This window comes from Papio anubis, chromosome 10 (genome assembly GCF_008728515.1).
Source record: "Papio anubis isolate 15944 chromosome 10, Panubis1.0, whole genome shotgun sequence".
NCBI classification, from domain to species: domain Eukaryota; kingdom Metazoa; phylum Chordata; class Mammalia; order Primates; family Cercopithecidae; genus Papio; species Papio anubis.
In genome coordinates this window covers 56215984-56231909 of record NC_044985.1, presented here as the reverse complement: position 1 = coordinate 56231909, position 15926 = coordinate 56215984, and the positions used below count along the sequence as shown (strand labels likewise).

General features: G+C 41.9%; 1 protein-coding gene and 2 long non-coding RNA genes across 5 annotated transcripts in view; 1 reads left to right on the top strand and 2 right to left on the bottom strand.

Moving 5' to 3' along the window:
- Positions 1-15926, top strand: part of LOC116269161 — a 41462-nt gene extending 25536 nt beyond the window's left edge. For both annotated transcript variants that reach the window (XR_004176564.1, XR_004176563.1), the window contains 3 exons: positions 7236-7420; positions 11360-11532; positions 15818-15926. This is a non-coding gene — a long non-coding RNA (uncharacterized LOC116269161). The remainder of the gene's footprint in view (positions 1-7235; positions 7421-11359; positions 11533-15817) is intronic.
- Positions 231-7236, bottom strand: LOC116269162. The gene is made up of 2 exons (XR_004176566.1): positions 6140-7236; positions 231-2555 (listed from the first exon to the last, which is right to left on the bottom strand). It is a non-coding gene; the product is annotated as an uncharacterized LOC116269162 (long non-coding RNA).
- ITGA6 (integrin subunit alpha 6) overlaps positions 15471-15926 on the bottom strand; it is a 78256-nt gene continuing 77800 nt past the window's right edge. Inside the window, exon 25 of one of the 2 annotated variants that reach the window (XM_031651360.1) lies at positions 15471-15869. In XM_031651360.1, coding sequence (XP_031507220.1) covers positions 15708-15869 — 162 coding nt within the window. In that variant the 3' untranslated portion in view covers positions 15471-15707. The remainder of the gene's footprint in view (positions 15870-15926) is intronic. The other variant, XM_031651361.1, reaches the window with a different exon arrangement.

The following is a 15926-nucleotide window of genomic DNA, read 5'->3' as shown; positions in this document are numbered from 1 at the left end:
TTAAAAAACTTCAGTCTTCGAATTTTTGGAGAGACTGATTTGAATAATGACTCTGATCTCCCCTTTGGCTGACTGGGCATGTGCAGGGGTATGTCCTGCAGACACTGATCCACCAACGGATGAATAAAGTACACTGACACAGATACGCTGCTTTGCCAGTCCAGCTGAGCATACAGGCCACTTACAGATTCCAAGAAGAGTGCTATCAATAGATGCGACCATGGCCTCAATCAGAGAGACTTGCATTTATTCAGTAAAGGTTAATTGACAAAGGTTGTGAGTAAACACCACTAGAGAGTAATTGACATTGTGGACCTCCTGAGCAGAAAGCAATTAAGCACCCACAGTAAATCAAAGGCTAGTCTTAGGACCACATGAGTAAACAAGCTAGTTAAATAAACTCTCCACATTCCTTTGTTTCTACTCTAATTTATTTAAGGGGACAAGGCTGCCCTCAGCCAAGTTCATTACTGGAGCTTATGCAGACACCTCAGACCTTCCAAGAAGGTTTGCGTCTTATAATTTTCCCCACCATGCTGACTGAACACCCACATTTCCCCCTTTTTTGTTTTCTGCATCAGGTCTTTTTGACTGGAGAGTGTACATGTATGCAACAACAGGTTTGTCCGGTGTGGCGGTTATTGCTCTTATTCTGGCTTTGCATCCTAGAATTAGCAAATAACATAATACAATCATGAGTATAATTAGCAACATTCTTTTCCAGTCAAAGAGTGACCCCCAGGAGTGGGGGTCTAACCAGGAGAGATGATCTTGCACACCCTTCTATATGGCTGTTGGGTGTGTAGGTATATGGTGTGAAGGGATTCTAAAATTTTAGTTTTAGGTTGCTTTATGTCTGCTGTTAAATTGTCATGAAACATTCTCCAGTGGTGGTGTTTTACCTCATCCCAACTATGTATTGATTGATTCCAAGGTAGAGAAGTGACACAGATATGTTTATGCCCCAGTCACAGTTTAATTGCTGTTGGAATGCCAGTGCATCTTGTCACTCCCCCACATATTCTAAGGCAGCCTCAAGGGCTTACAGTCATGCAGGTATCTTTTGATCCATACATTGCTGTAAGAGAAGTTCATCAGACACATTTTTGGCCAGATTATCTACAAAGCTAGCAGTTTATATTGACTCAGTAGTAGATGCAACAGCAACACTAGCGGTTGCCAGGATGACTATGGCTGAGATTATAAAGGCCATAAGTGTACTATGAATCTTTTGTGTCTGACCTGGGACAGAGGACGTTCTAACGTGGCAAGGGCAGGGAACCTTGCCAATCGTGTGTCAAACTGACTGGTAGAAATGCCTCAGATTGTCTCCTTAATACCATAATACTAGTGATTTTTAAATTAGATGTATTGTGGTTAGTGATATATGAGGAAAACCAGCCTATCCCTGCACCTGGGTTATAAACATGGAGTTTTGGGGTATAATGGAAATGTTTTTTCCCATAAGGAAAACATATGGATGGGTAGTGCAAATCAGGCACTGATGAGTGTGATTATGAATAAAGGTTATAGTATAGTTATGACTGGAATTATGATATGTCCCATGCCAGATGTTAAGGGAGGTGCTGAGATGTCCCAGGCACCATAAGGTGCCTTGGGTTGGCATGGACTTTACCTGGGGTCTGGGATATCCCATTCCCCCGTTGGCCCAAAATATAGGGGAACAAGACGTGGCTATGAAACTGTGATTGATGCTATAATGGACGAAGACATTAGTAAGGCTGCCCTGCAATCGGCCATGGGGGCTTCAGTCTAAGATGTTATAGTTGCCTAACTGGAGGCTGTGGGCTTGTTTCCCATGACGGACATTCCAGCTAAAGTGGAATCCATTACTTTTCTGGCTTTGTTCTTTAGCACTGGAAGGAATGTTTGGGAAAGCAGCATTGATTGCATTGCCTGGTTTGAGGCTACCTGCAGCAAAGAATGTTAAGGCATTTCCTTTGCCATGATGTAGCCATACTTGTTTTTGGGCAGGTACAGGTACACAGTAAGGGTTAGAACCTTTATAACTTACACACAGTGGGAGGATAGTGGAGTGTTATGTAGTGTTATTTGGCACTTTAGTCCAATGTGTGCCATTATTGAGGGGACCCCACTGGGAGTAAATCTATCCCTCCTAGCCAAGTAGTCACATTATTAAAGGCTGGGAAGGGAGTGTCTGCCCAGGTGACAGGGCAAAAGAAAGGCAGGTCTAAGATACGAGCCCAAAAGAGTGTAGCAGGTACAGGTTGCAAACAAAGCGAGAGCATAAAAAGGATTAATACCCTACGTGAGTTGCAATGTACAACAGAAAGCATAGCAAGAAACAAATTATCTGGAGTAAATGCTGTCTGTGTCTGGAGCATTTGTTCAGCCTCCTGAGTTGTCCTCTTCAGCATCCCCCAGGTAACATCTGGGGCTTGTGTCATCCACGGAAGCCGCATCTTCTGGGTCTGTGGGTCTTGTAGGGTTAACTCCTTCATTTCTGGTACCGGGTTGGGTCCTAGCCATGCCATGGTATGGTTTGATGTGTCATGCTGGAATCCAAAGAGGACCTGAGGGGGTGTGAACACAAGCATACTGTCTTCCCCATGTTAATAATTCATTTGGACCACATTACTATTTACATCTTTCCATCAAACTGCAGGTTTTATGCTTTGAGAGGTTTTAGCAACGTGCTTTTCTACAGCTGATTGAAATTTGTCATCTAAATTTAAAAAGTTAAAGGCAAATAAGGCTTGTGCCAATAGTGTTGCAGGGTCTTTTACCCATACTCCTTCTTTCCTGTTTTTTTGAGCATACTTTTAAGAGTGGGCACGTTCTATTGCTTATCCTTGGGGGTTATATGGGATCCCTGTGGAATGTTGGATATTCCACATGTGACAAAATTGTTGAAATTGTGAGCTGGCATAAGCTGGACCATTATCCATTTTAATTTTTGTGGGCCATCCCGTAAATGCAAAACTTAAAAGACGATGTTTAATGACATACCGAGTAGACTCTCCAGGAAGGGCATGTACACTAATTAGATGGGTGTTGGTATCAACAGATGCATGTACGTATCTAAGTTTTCCAAAGTTAGGGACGTGTGTAACATCTGTTTGTCATAACTGGTTAGGTTCTAGTCCTCTAGGGTTAATACCTGTGGAAGGAGGGGATGTGATGTGCCTGTGAGCTGGCAATCTGGGCATTGTAGGATAATTTGTTTAGCCAGCCTTTGTATATGTTGAAATTCTTTAGATAAGTTTCCGTAATTTTGGTGGAAAAATTGATGCGATTGGGTGGCTTGCTCAAGCAGTGATGTCATAACCTGAAGGTCTGCTTGTTCATTGCCATAAGCCAATGAGCCAGGCAGAGAGCTGTGGGCTCGAATGTGTGTAATAAAAAGAGGGTGTGTATGCTGATCTAGCAATTGCTGAAGTCAGAGAAAAAGAGCACACAGGGCTGGCTCCAGAGTGGACTTAATTAAAGCTGTTTCAAGATTTTGTAGCAAATATACTGAGTAAGCCGAGTCACTTAAAATATTTATGGGCTGAGTGGAAAAAGTTTCCAAGGCCGTGGAAGTATCAGAGCCCCAGTGTCAGCTCTCTGATTGCTAGTAAACCCAGATCGAGTGATTGAATTGTGTAGTCTCCACAAGGCTGCCGCTTTTCCATGTTTACCAAACCCATCAGTGAACACTGGTAGAGCATTAGGTATGGGGGAGTGAACTATTTTTGTGGGTAATATTACCTGCGTATGAGATAAGAAATGAAGTTGTTTATCAGCAGGAAGCATTGTTCTATTTGTCCTATATAATCAGAGAAAACTATTTGCAGATCTGTCGATAAGGACAATACTGATTCGCACTGCTTTTTGCTTAAAGGAATGCTGATGACATCAGGGTCATAACCTAGCAACTGATTGCATAATTTACAGCCTGAATTGATGAATATACGGAGATAGTGTTTTAGTCCTGGTATGTGAGCAAAAAACCCATTCTAGAAAGCATAGCCCTGGGGTTATCTGTCCTATTAACCCTGTAGGGGGGGTGTTTGGTGGGAAAAATAAACAACTGAATTGAATACCATGGATCAATGCAATCTAGCTGCCTCTGAGAGATGGCGTGCTCTATTTTCTCAGTTTCCCTTTTTTCTGCAGGGGTTAACTATCTGGGAGAATCCAGGGCCGGATTGCCCTTTAAGATAGAAAACATATTTTGTAGTTAATCAGTAGGAATCCTCAAAGTGGGGTGGAGCTAGGTAATATCACCCAATAATTTCTGATAATCATTTAAGGCGTATAAGTTGCTAGTATTTAATTTAACCTTTTGAGGTCTTACTGACCAGGAAGTTAGTACGTACCCAAGATATTTCCAAGGAGAGGACATTTGTACTTTCTTAGGTGCAATGATTTAACCTCTTAGCTCTGAATTCTTTATGACAGAGGAATATAAATTTAAAAGTATTGGCTCTGTTCGGGCTGCTAGTAGAATATCATGAATATCATCCATAAAATGAATAATCTTGCAATCAGGAAATTCTTTTCTACTAGGGAGCAAAGCTTGATTTACATGATACTGACACATGGTAGGACTGTTTAGCATTCCTGGAGGAAGCACTTTCCAATGAAATTGACAAGCTGGCTTTTCATTATTGATATCTGGTATTGTAAACGCAAATTTTTATCTGTCCTGTTCTGCTAGAGGAATTGATAAAAATCTTTTAAGTCAATAATGATTATAGGTCAATCTTGAGGAATCGCCATGGGGGATGAGTGGCCCTGTTGAAGGGGTCCCATAGGCTGTAAATTAGCATTGATGGCATGTAAGTAATGCAAAAGTCTTCATTTCCCAGACTTTTTGAGAATGACGAAAATGGGCCAATTCCAAGGGCTGTTAGTAGAATATTATCCATAAAATGAATAACCTTGTAATCAGGAAGTTTTTTGTTTTTTCTGGAGTAAAGTTTGCTTTAATTGCTCCTTAACTAAGGGCCGTTGGTAACTTCTCTCCCTTTAGAGGTTACTGTTTTACTTAAATTGGATTTGGAGAGAGTCACCTTAGGGGTAAGAGAGAGGTAACAGTGGGCATTATCAGAAGAGGTTTTTCAAATTCTGAAATTTTACTTAAATCTTAGCATAGAATTATAATTTGGGATGTGTCTCGTCTACAAGGAGCACATGAAATTTTGCCATGGGCCGCCTGCAGAGCTGGAGAGCTGAGCAGGCAGGTCCTGGGGTGGCGGCTACCTTGCGCTTGCAAAGGCACTGCTTTTTCTTGGGCCGCTTTTCGCGTGTGACACTTCCTACCCTTGCTGCCAGGTGGCTATTGCCCGCTGGGCCGACTTTCCCGCGTGCGCTTCCTGGCCTCTCCCTAACAGGCTAACTTCGGAGTGCTGGGCCTGGCTCTTTGTTGTCGCTGCCTCCGTGTGGACAGAGTTCCCAGGAGCACTTACTGGCTCTGGTTTCGCGAACTTCCTTGCTGCTGAGCCTCTCCTTCTGCTTACTGCTCGCTTGACCGCCTGGCTTTAGCCTCTAATGCTTTTTTTTTTTTTTTTTAAACAACTCTTTAGGTACCTGATTGCCTTGCTGATTTTGCATTTCTGGGCAGGCTAAGAGCTCCCCTTTTAATGCTGCCTGCTTAAGACAGGGTTTCACAGCTTTTTTTTTTTTCTTTTTCTTTTTCTTATCTATTGGAGGAGGTGGCTCAGGCACAACCTCTGTTTCCTCTTTGTTATTTTGGCCTGGTATCAGGGCTGAGGGGAGAGGAGGCGATAAGATGGTTCTTCCTCCTTCCCCTTTTTAGGCTCTTCCGTGTATAACAGAACCAGGGCTGCTCTAATTAAACCCCATAGCGTTAAAAGCTGTTCCTGGGACGCTTTGCCTTTGTGCATAACGTTGTTTAAGATTTCTCCCCACTTCTTCCCAGACGTCTACATTTAGCGGTCCTTCTGGGAACCATGGATTAAGTGAGACAACAGTTTGCATTAGGTCTCTTAATTGAGCCTACAAAACTGATGCTCCCCTAGCCTTAAGTAACTATTTCAACACTTTTATATACTGTCTCTGTTGAACTGATAACTGTTGTCCTATGATGAAATCTCAGCCTGAACAATCCCCCACCAAACTTGGTAATCCCAAGCGGGCACCAATGACTCACTGTTTTACTGACTTGACCACGCCGTCCTCTCCACCTTCATTTCTGGGAGTCCGTCGCGCTCCCTTCGCAGCAATCCCCACACGGGGCATCAGACCCAACAACGGATGAATAAAGTACACTGACACACAGATATTCTGCTTTGCCAGTCCAGCTGAGCATATAGGCTGCTTACAGATTCCAAGCAGAGTGCTGTAAACAGTTGCAACTGCGTCCTTGATCAGTCAGTCAGCCAGACTTGCATTTATTCAGTAAATTGACAAAGGTCATGAGTAAACACCACTGAAGGGTAATTGACCTTGTGGACCTCCTGAGTAGAAAGGAGTTAAGCACCCATGGTAAATCAAAGGTTAGTCTTAGGACTGCATGAATAAACAAGGTAGTTAGATAAACTCCCCACATTCCTTTGTTTCTACTTTAATTTACTTAAGGGGGACAAGGCTGCCTTCAGCCAAGTTTATTACTGGAGCTTATGCATCTCTCCCAGGCCTTCCAAGAAGGTTTGCCATCTCTCTTCCAAGAGAGCTTAAGCATCTTTCCCCACTATCCTGATTGAATCCCCACAGGCATGCATTAAACTCTTTCTCTATTGTAATCCCCTGTCTTGATAAATTGGGCTCTATCTGGGCAGTAGGCAAAAACCCATTGGTTGGTTACAAAGCTTATAAATTTGGAAAGGAGAGCTTTATTTTTCATAAAAGCTTGCAGCTGGCAGGGTGACCATTCTGACACTGGGAAGGATAGCCTCTGGCCAGGAGCTAGAAACAGATACTTTGAGGGAGGGGCAAAGGGAACAGTAGTCTATGCTGAACAGAGTGGCCAGCAATAAGAATCATGAATATTTACAAAAGGAGAAATGTACACATATGCAATGGAGCTTCATGCCCCTTCATGAGTCACATGTAGACTAGCCAGAGCTACTTCAGTGGTCTCTTATCAAGAAGGAATGCTGGTCAGTTGTGTCAAAACCACAAAAGGGAGATGCAGCATCCCTTAAACTCAGAGGGTTTTCAAAATTACTCTGGGGTCCCTATGGGAAAGAGGGGGTCCATTTATTTGGTTGGGGGGCTTAGGATTTCATTTTTATTTTTCAAAATAGGATTGAAGGCAGATACTTGAAGTTGTAATCCAAGGTCAGGAAAACGGAATCAAGAGGTCACAGTCCTTCTCTGATGATGGCTCAGAAAGCTGGAAGACACTCAACATTGAATCGTGGGGCTCCATGCCATGCTTGCTAGGAGAAACAGCCACCATGAGTCCATCTTTCAGATCTCAAGTGAACAGGTATGCAAGTCATAGAATTAAATTTATTTCAGCCGGGTGCAGTGGCTCACTGTTGTAATCCCAGCACTTTGGGAGGCTATGGCAGGCAGATCACTTGAGGTCAGGACTTTGAGACCAGCTTGGCCAACATGCTGAAACTCCCATCTCTACTAAAAATACAAAGATGGCCGTGCAGGGTGGTGGGTGCCTGTAATTGCAGCTACTTGCCACTTGGGAGGCTGAGGTGAGAGAATCACTAGAACTCAGGAGGCGGAGGTTGCAGTGAGCCAAGGTTGCACCACTACACTCCAGCCTGGGCTACTAAGTGAGACCCTGTCTCTAAATAAATTCATTCATATGTACAACCCTAGCTGCAAGGGAGTCTGGGAAGGTATTTTTAGCCCCTCAGCCCTTCCAACTAGAAAAAGTGTGGAATAGAGCCAGCTGTTCCACAGATACGTATCACAGTGGCTTAGGAGTTTTATTAATTTATGTGTGTTTGTTTTCTGGCATGAGTACTTGGGTTGTTCGTGGTGGGCACAGGCAAAGAAACACTGAATAATTGCTGCTTGAGAAAGGAAATGTCAAATTGCAAAAGCTTCTCTTTGAGTCAGCCTGAACCTTTTCAATGTTTTTGTTTTGTTACTGATTTAGAGAAGTCTTTATAACCAGATCAACATGTTACTGCTTCTATGGGTCAGCTACTAGAACTGGCACATTGTTTCCCATTCCGTTGTAATGCTATTCACTGTCATGGGATTTTACTTCTCACAGGGCAGGAATCTTAAAAGTATGGCCTATAAGAGTAGCCTACAATAAACGTCAGCTATCCTGTCAAGACAGTGAAAGCTATGTATTTACATAAACCAAAGACTTAACTGCACCCCAGTCAGTCTTTATTCACACATTTGAGCATGTTAGGGATTTGGAAGTTGTGGAGAGGTATATAAGTTGGTGTATATTCCTTGGCAGCCTAGGTTATAATCTTACTTATACCATTTTACAGGTGAAGGAATTAAAGCATCAGGCATTTAAACTTGCCCAGGTCATACAGTAAAAAGTGACACAGTAGGGACTTGAATAAAGACTGACTCTAGAGACCTTGATACCCAAAGAGTAATCCATAGATCAATAGTACTGTAGCACCTGGAGCTTGTTAGAAATGTAGACGCTCAGGCTCTTTCCCAGACTGTTTAAATCAGAATCTGAATCTTAACAAGATCTTCAGGTGAGTCTTAGGCATGTTAAATTTTGAGAAAGACTGCACTTAACTTCTCTAATTGAGATTTCCTGACCACCAGTGACTTCCTCAGTTAGGTAGGAACCTCAGAACTTCAGTTCCATCAGCAATTTGAGGACACCTTGGCATCAGGTAGTCCCTCAGTCTTCCTAGGGAAGAATGCATGTATACATATGTTTTTTGCCTTTACATAGTCTTTCAGTCCATGCATTATTGTGACATGTGGGAGGCAGGAGTTTTCAAATCTGTTCTTCGAGTAACGAATTCTGGTCTTAACACACATGGTGTAACTGAGGTGCAAGATGAGCTCTGTGAGCATTTCCTCTTCTGCACAGCAGTAAAGGTAATAAGGAGTAAAACTGCGGCTTGCCTTCCCACTAAAGGAAACCAAAGAAATCAATGGTGTATAAAGAACTCTGAGAAAAGGTTCACAGAGAGAATCTGTCTTTTCACACTCTTTCATGTTGGGGAGAAAACAACACAAAGAATCAGTACGTAGCAATTTCAAGATGCTTTTTTCATTATCTTAACATGTCGTCTTTCTGACGCCAACCAAAGACAGCATTATGGTCACTGTATTAAGGGCAGAAACAGAATTTAACATAGAAATAAGGTCACTCTTGTCATTCAAAATGATCTATGTTAATAAGGACTTTAAAGAGTTAGTTCACCTTTTTTTTTTTTTTCTAGTTTTAACACCCACTAATAAGACTTAAGTTGGTAGACACTGAAGAATGAGGAGACAGAAGCTTCCTGTGACAATAAAAATAAACTATCTCCCCATCTGTGAAATGAGGAAGTAAAACTAGATTTCCATGCTTCCTTCCCATTTTAACATTTTATAGTTCTATATAATAAACAAGGGTAAATATAAAAGTAACTAACATTTAATAAGCACTTCCAGATGGTCCAGTTTCCTCTTTACAAGAACCTCTGGACTGGGTGCAGTGGCTCACACCTGTAATCCCAGCACTTTGGGATACCAAACAGGGGTGGATCACCTGAGGTCAGGAGTTCGAGACCAGCCTGGCCAACGTGGCAAAACCCCATCTCTACTAAAAACACAAAAAATTAGCCACACATGGTGGCAGGCGCCTATAATCCCAGTTATTCGGGAGGCTGATACAGGAGAATCACTTGAACCCAGAAGGCAGAGGTTACACTGAGCCAAGATCACGCCATTGCACTCCCGTCTGGGCAACAAGAGTAAAATTCCATTTCAAAAAAAAAGAACCTCTGAGTACTGTAACCAATCTTATTTCATAGGCCGAGAAACTGGGCACAGAGATATCAGTAACCCACCCAAGGTTATGTTCTAAGAGGTGAAGCTAATTCACACCTGCAACATGGCTCCAGAGCCATGCCCTTATGCACTGCTCAGCTGCCTCCCTGCCTATAGCAAATGCATCTCTAGCTTCTCAGCTCCTGTTACTGGTGCAGTGGAAGTACCACAAACAGGAATGAGGCATTTCACACAGTGAGCATATTATTTTGATAAATATTCACAACATCCAATAATCTCTAAAGCAGTTCTCAATCCTGGCTGCACTTTACAGGTCAGCTGGGGAGCTTTAAGCAGTGCTAATTCCTGGGTCTTGCACTCAGATTCTCATGTACTCAGTGTGGCAGATTGTCTAGCCATCAGGATTTTAAGAAGTATGTATTTCTTTGGTGATTTAAATGTGTAGACCTGGTTGAGAAGGACTCTAAATTTTCTGGGAATGGGGTTGTTCTAGGGGCAAGTTCCACCCACAAAGCGTCAGGTATTGACTTTTTCTTTTTTTTTGAGACAGAGTTTTGCTCTTGTTGCCCAGGCTGGAGTGCAGTGGCACAATCTTGGCTCACTGCAACCTCTGCCTCCCAGTTGAAGTGATTCTCCTGCCTCAGAGTCCCAAGTAGCTGGGATTAGAGGCATGTGCCACCACCACACCTGGCTAATTTTTTGTATTTAGTAGAAACGGGTTTCACGATGTCAGTCAGGCTGGTCTTGAACTCCTGACCTCATGTGATCTGCCTGCCTTGGCCTCCCAAAGTGCTAGGATTACAGGCGTGAGCCACCACGCCCGGCCAGGTATTGAATTTATGTGTCAATCATTGATATATTAACTCAAGGTTTTAAATTCTGCTACCTATAAAAAGTGAATTCACTTATGCTTGTCAATACCATCTGTAGTTTTAGATTACAAGCTTCCTATAAAAGGTCAGAGCCAGTGTCTTATGTATATCCCCAGAGCCTAATTTAACATCCGTAAACATCTGTTTACTTCCAACTGGAAAATAATGATTAAATCACATCCCTCTCACAATGACAGAATCTTAACAGAACACTCACTTAAATCCACTTACTGGTTGTTGAACTGAAAACTTAATTGCTGGTTTTTGAGATAACAAAGGTAGCACATTCTGACCCTGTAGTTTCTTGAGATTTTTGGCACATGTTCTAGAAGGCTGAAGAGTAAGAAATTTATCTGACCTCTCCTAGCGTGGAACTGTTTCCATGACCCCAGCACAGGCAGCATAACTGGGAGATGGCTACAGGGGAAGAGAAGATTGAGGCACTTACACTTTGCTGACTGCTATAAAAATTGCACTTGACCACTTGATTCCCTCAACTCCGGTGTAATCATCAACCATTACTGGTTAGTTTTGCCCTTTGTGGTGTCTGGTCCACCCTTGCACTGGACCACATCAGTTTCCTTCCTCTGGCTTGTGTTTTACAGTTCATTTACCCTGAGTCAAGAGGATTTGGCTATGAATCCCGTCATGATTTTCCTCCTAGATGAGGTCTGTTGGTAGCACCTCCATAGACCTGGCCTCAGGTCCTAGTGTACAGCTCTCCCACCTTCCAACAGCTGGATGAGATGCCTTTTGGAGCTGGCAAAACCGGTTTAAGGTACAGGAGAGAAAAAGCACTTATTGGCTACTAACTGTAATCAGAAACTACGGGAAGAACAGATGCCCACTAGCATGCAATAACCACTCTTTTGAAATCATTCTGAAGTTAATTTTCTTCACCTCTTTGACCCTCACCTTTTCCTCATTCCAAGTGGTCGGACCCTGTCCTTTGGTCTTGAGGAACTGCCTGTAATCACTTACTTTATGCTACCCAAGTTGATCAAACAACTCTTCCACATTTCTGTTTTCGCAGCCCTGTGGATGTACTTACGTGGAACCCAACCACTGACCATCTCTTTCCGTCCTTGAAAACAAGTCTTTCGATCCCAGTTTGTCTTCCCACATTGTCCTTTTGTGGGATAGTGTATAAGATGTTTTCATTTAGAGTAGAAGGCTTGATCTTATCCTTACTTCCCTGGTTTGGACAATTTTTTTAGAGATAGGTTCTCATTCTGTTGCCCAGGCCAGAGTGCAGTGGCACAATCATAGCTCACTGCAGCCTCAAACTCCTAGGCTCAAGTGATCTTCCCACCACAGCCTCCCAAGTAGCAAGGACTACAGGTGCACACCACCATACCCGGCTAATTTTTAAATTTCTTGTAGAGATGGGGGTCTTGCCATGTTGTCCAAGCTGGTCTCAACTTGTGGTCTCAAGGAACCTCAGCCTCCCAGAGTGCTGGGATTACAGGCATGAGCCACCACAGCTGGCAGTCTGGACAATCTTTAAAGCATTCCCCATTTATGTCAACACCACATGCTAGAATATTCTCAGCCACCAGGGAAAAGCATAAACCGTAACTATGCATGACACACTGAATTTGCAGCAACTAATTTGCAATCAATAATGAAGTATCAGTGTTTGCAATGATTCCTCTGTGAATCCAAATAGATCCAAGGATAACCCTGTAATAATACAATTGCTGGTAGACGTTCCTGTATTTTTTGAGGGAGGGGAAGTGCTGGAATCACAGGCACTATGACTGGATGGGCCGTGACTTACAGTCTGTCGTTTATGCCATAGCCCTAGTCAAACCACAGCTACTGATAGGCTCTATGAGGTTATGATGATTACATATTATTGTAGTGATTTAATCTGGGTATATCCAATATGTGAATTGAGGCTAAAAAGGTTCACAGCCACCGGCCCAAATCATTAAGAAGTGCCAATCACGTTTCTTTGGGTGGTAACACTTGTTTGATCTTCAAAGAAACAAGAGGGCCAAAATTTTATGTAATGCCAAGTATAGTAGAAAGCTATTACCTAATATCTTGGACATTTATTCAGGCCAGGGCATGCTATATTGTCTAGGCATTATATATATATATATATATACACACACACACACACACATATATACACACATATATATAATTTTCTTGTATTAGGTTGTGATAATCCAGCTAGAGAAGTTTCATAAAACGCAAATCTAAGATCTTTTGCTAAAGAAAATATTTTCTGATTAGTTGATTCTGCCAAACCAGTCCTGGTGATTAATATGACACATGTCACAGCTAGCCTGCTCCCACATCCAAAACGTGTTCTAAGAAGGAAGCAGCTTAGCCATCAGAACTTTAATGCCAGGTTATCATTGCTAAGTAATTCCCTATCCTTACAAGGACAGGCAGTGAAGTGGAACATTCAATCCAAAGACAACTCCCAATTTGTAGGTTGTTAAATACCTGTAGGTTTCTTTTAATCGTAAGGAAAATTAAAGACTTGAGGATCAACTAAACAGTGAAAAGAAAAAACCCTCAGTCCCATTGCTTTGGCATTAATATCTTTGGCTGATCTGAGATTACATGAGACACCAAAAATAAAAACACTGAACTTTCGTTTGATGAAATAGACAATTTGGGTTGTCATTTATAATTTGCTTCACATATACAATGCTTGTTATGAAACAATGAACACTTTTATAAAAAATTTATTTCACACTTTTATACAAATATCCACAGGTAATTTCTAATCATGAAATAATTTTACAATGCTAGTTAGTATAAAAATGTATCAAATGCAAACAGACCAGTGACTTGACTTGAGATGACATTTTTAACAACTATAAATTTGAACACCGTAACATCTTTGTTTCTTTGTTGAACCACCCTCCCAACACCCTTTTTGGGACTTTTTTTTAAATAACACAGGTCTAAAACCTGTCAAAATATCAGCTCCTTAGCAATCTAAACACATTAGGGACACAAGTTCCCCAAGCAAGAAACTGAGACTTTATTTACAGACATTTTTGTAAACAAAATATATTTTGTGAATAAGAATTCCAAAGTATAACCAGAACAACGTCCTTAGTTTCTTAAGGTTTAAGATTTCTGAAAAGAAAAAAGCCCCCCAAAACAGTGGCACTACAACTGTGTTCTGTTCTTTCAAAAGACAGACACTGTTTATACTATATCCAAAACAAATTAGCACCTGTTTGCCGTTGCTCCCCATATAACTTAACATTGTGAAGCATGGTAATTAAAAGAAAAAAATCAGGTTTCTTATCCAATTCAATCTCTATTGAATGTATAGAGTGATAATTCCACCCCCTGCGATTTTTACAATTAAAAACACAATTCAAAGTTCTGGTTAAATTAGTCCCAAAGTAATTTTGGGATTACAGATAGGGGAGGAAACAAAATAAAAAATGGAGTATCGACTCACTGATTAAATGGTTCCAATAACATTTAACAATGTAAAAGCCACGATGCTCTGACTGGAATCACTGTTTTGGTAGCAGATTCAGTAGTCTTATACTGGATCGGTTTGGATCCACCATAGGCATTCACCATTTCTTTCAAGTCCTGAACATACAGTATTTGCAGCAGTACTGCGCTAGAGTTCAGTGAATAAACCCATTTTCTCCAAGAATTCCTGAATGTTACAATATGAAATCCAGAAACATTACGCAGGCTTCTAAACTAAAAAATATCCAATGCCTGAAATAATTAAACATCTTTACAGTTATAATTCTGTTTCTTAAACCTTTTGGGTTGTGGGGTGGAGGTTGTCATGAAGGAGAGGTTATAATTTATAGATAAGTTATTAAAACAACTCTGGTACATTTATAAAGATTTTCTTTTTGTAGTAAATAATTTAGGTCGCCGGGCGCGGTGGCTCAAGCCTGTAATCCCAGCACTTTGGGAGGCCGAGGCGGGTGGATCACGAGGTCAGGAGATCGAGACCATCCTGGCTAACATGGTGAAACCCCGTCTCTACTAAAAATACAAAAAACTAGCCGGGCGTGGTGGCGGGCGCCTGTAGTCCCAGCTACTCGGAGGCTGAGGCAGGAGAATGGCCTGAACCTGGGAGGCGGAGCTTGCAGTGAGCCGAGATCGCACCACTGCACTCCAGCCTGGGTGACACAGCGCGAGACTCCGTCTCAAAAAAAAAAAAAAATAATAATTTAGGTCAACGTGATGACCTCCCATACTCTAATGCTGATTGATTAAACCAACCTGAAGGGTAAACTGGAGACTCTTTGGCCTGTTAGTCAATAACAAAATGGTTTGTAAAGAAAAAATAAATACCATATACAAATAAGTATAACTAGCATTCAAGTCTGTTGCACCTGTGTGTTTTAGTGAACGGGAGAATGAAACCTGTATGCATTTGACGTGAGCAGGTATTCACACAGCTAGGAAATGGGAAAAGATGGCAGGATGGCAACATCACCTTCTATTGCACATTTAGTTTAAGACAGCACTTTCCATTGAAACACAACTACCCCAATGGCATAGTCTTGTGATGTGTGACAGCTAACGTGATGGATGTCTGCGCAGCAGTCCCGAGGTTAGGACGGCCACTGTTAGTGTAGCTGAGGAGGCACCTACACTCACCTGCACTATAGGGAGGATGTCACCCCAGTGCAACTAGGCAGGCCCTTCCCCAACACATGTAAGTCAGCCATGCCAAAAACAAAGGCAACCCAGAAAGTTAAATTAAGGCAGTTAAAGAAAACTCCATTTCAACAGTTGTAAATTTGGCTGTGCAAAATAGGAGCCTTAGGCTACGTAACAATATCCACAGTTAAAACTGTAGGTTCGTACTGTGTGTAGTCACTCTGAAATCAGTCCTCAGGGATTGAGCAGGCTTTTAAATCCAAATTGAATTTCTGAGTTGGAAAAAGCAGTTTGGGTACTGTGAAGCTTTTTTTTTTTTTTTTTTTAGGCCCCCCACTATGAGTAGCTTTCATTTTCGTTCCACTTTGTGATCCACTGTTTTTTTTCAAGGTTATCAATATACTTTTCATCTTTGATCTCTCGCTCTTCTTTCCGGATCCTTACAGCATGGTATCGGGGAACACTGTCATCGTACCTAGAGCGTTTGAAGAATCCACACTGGAGAAGAGGGAAAGAGAGAAACCAATTAATCTCACAAAGAAGCAAGTGCACTAA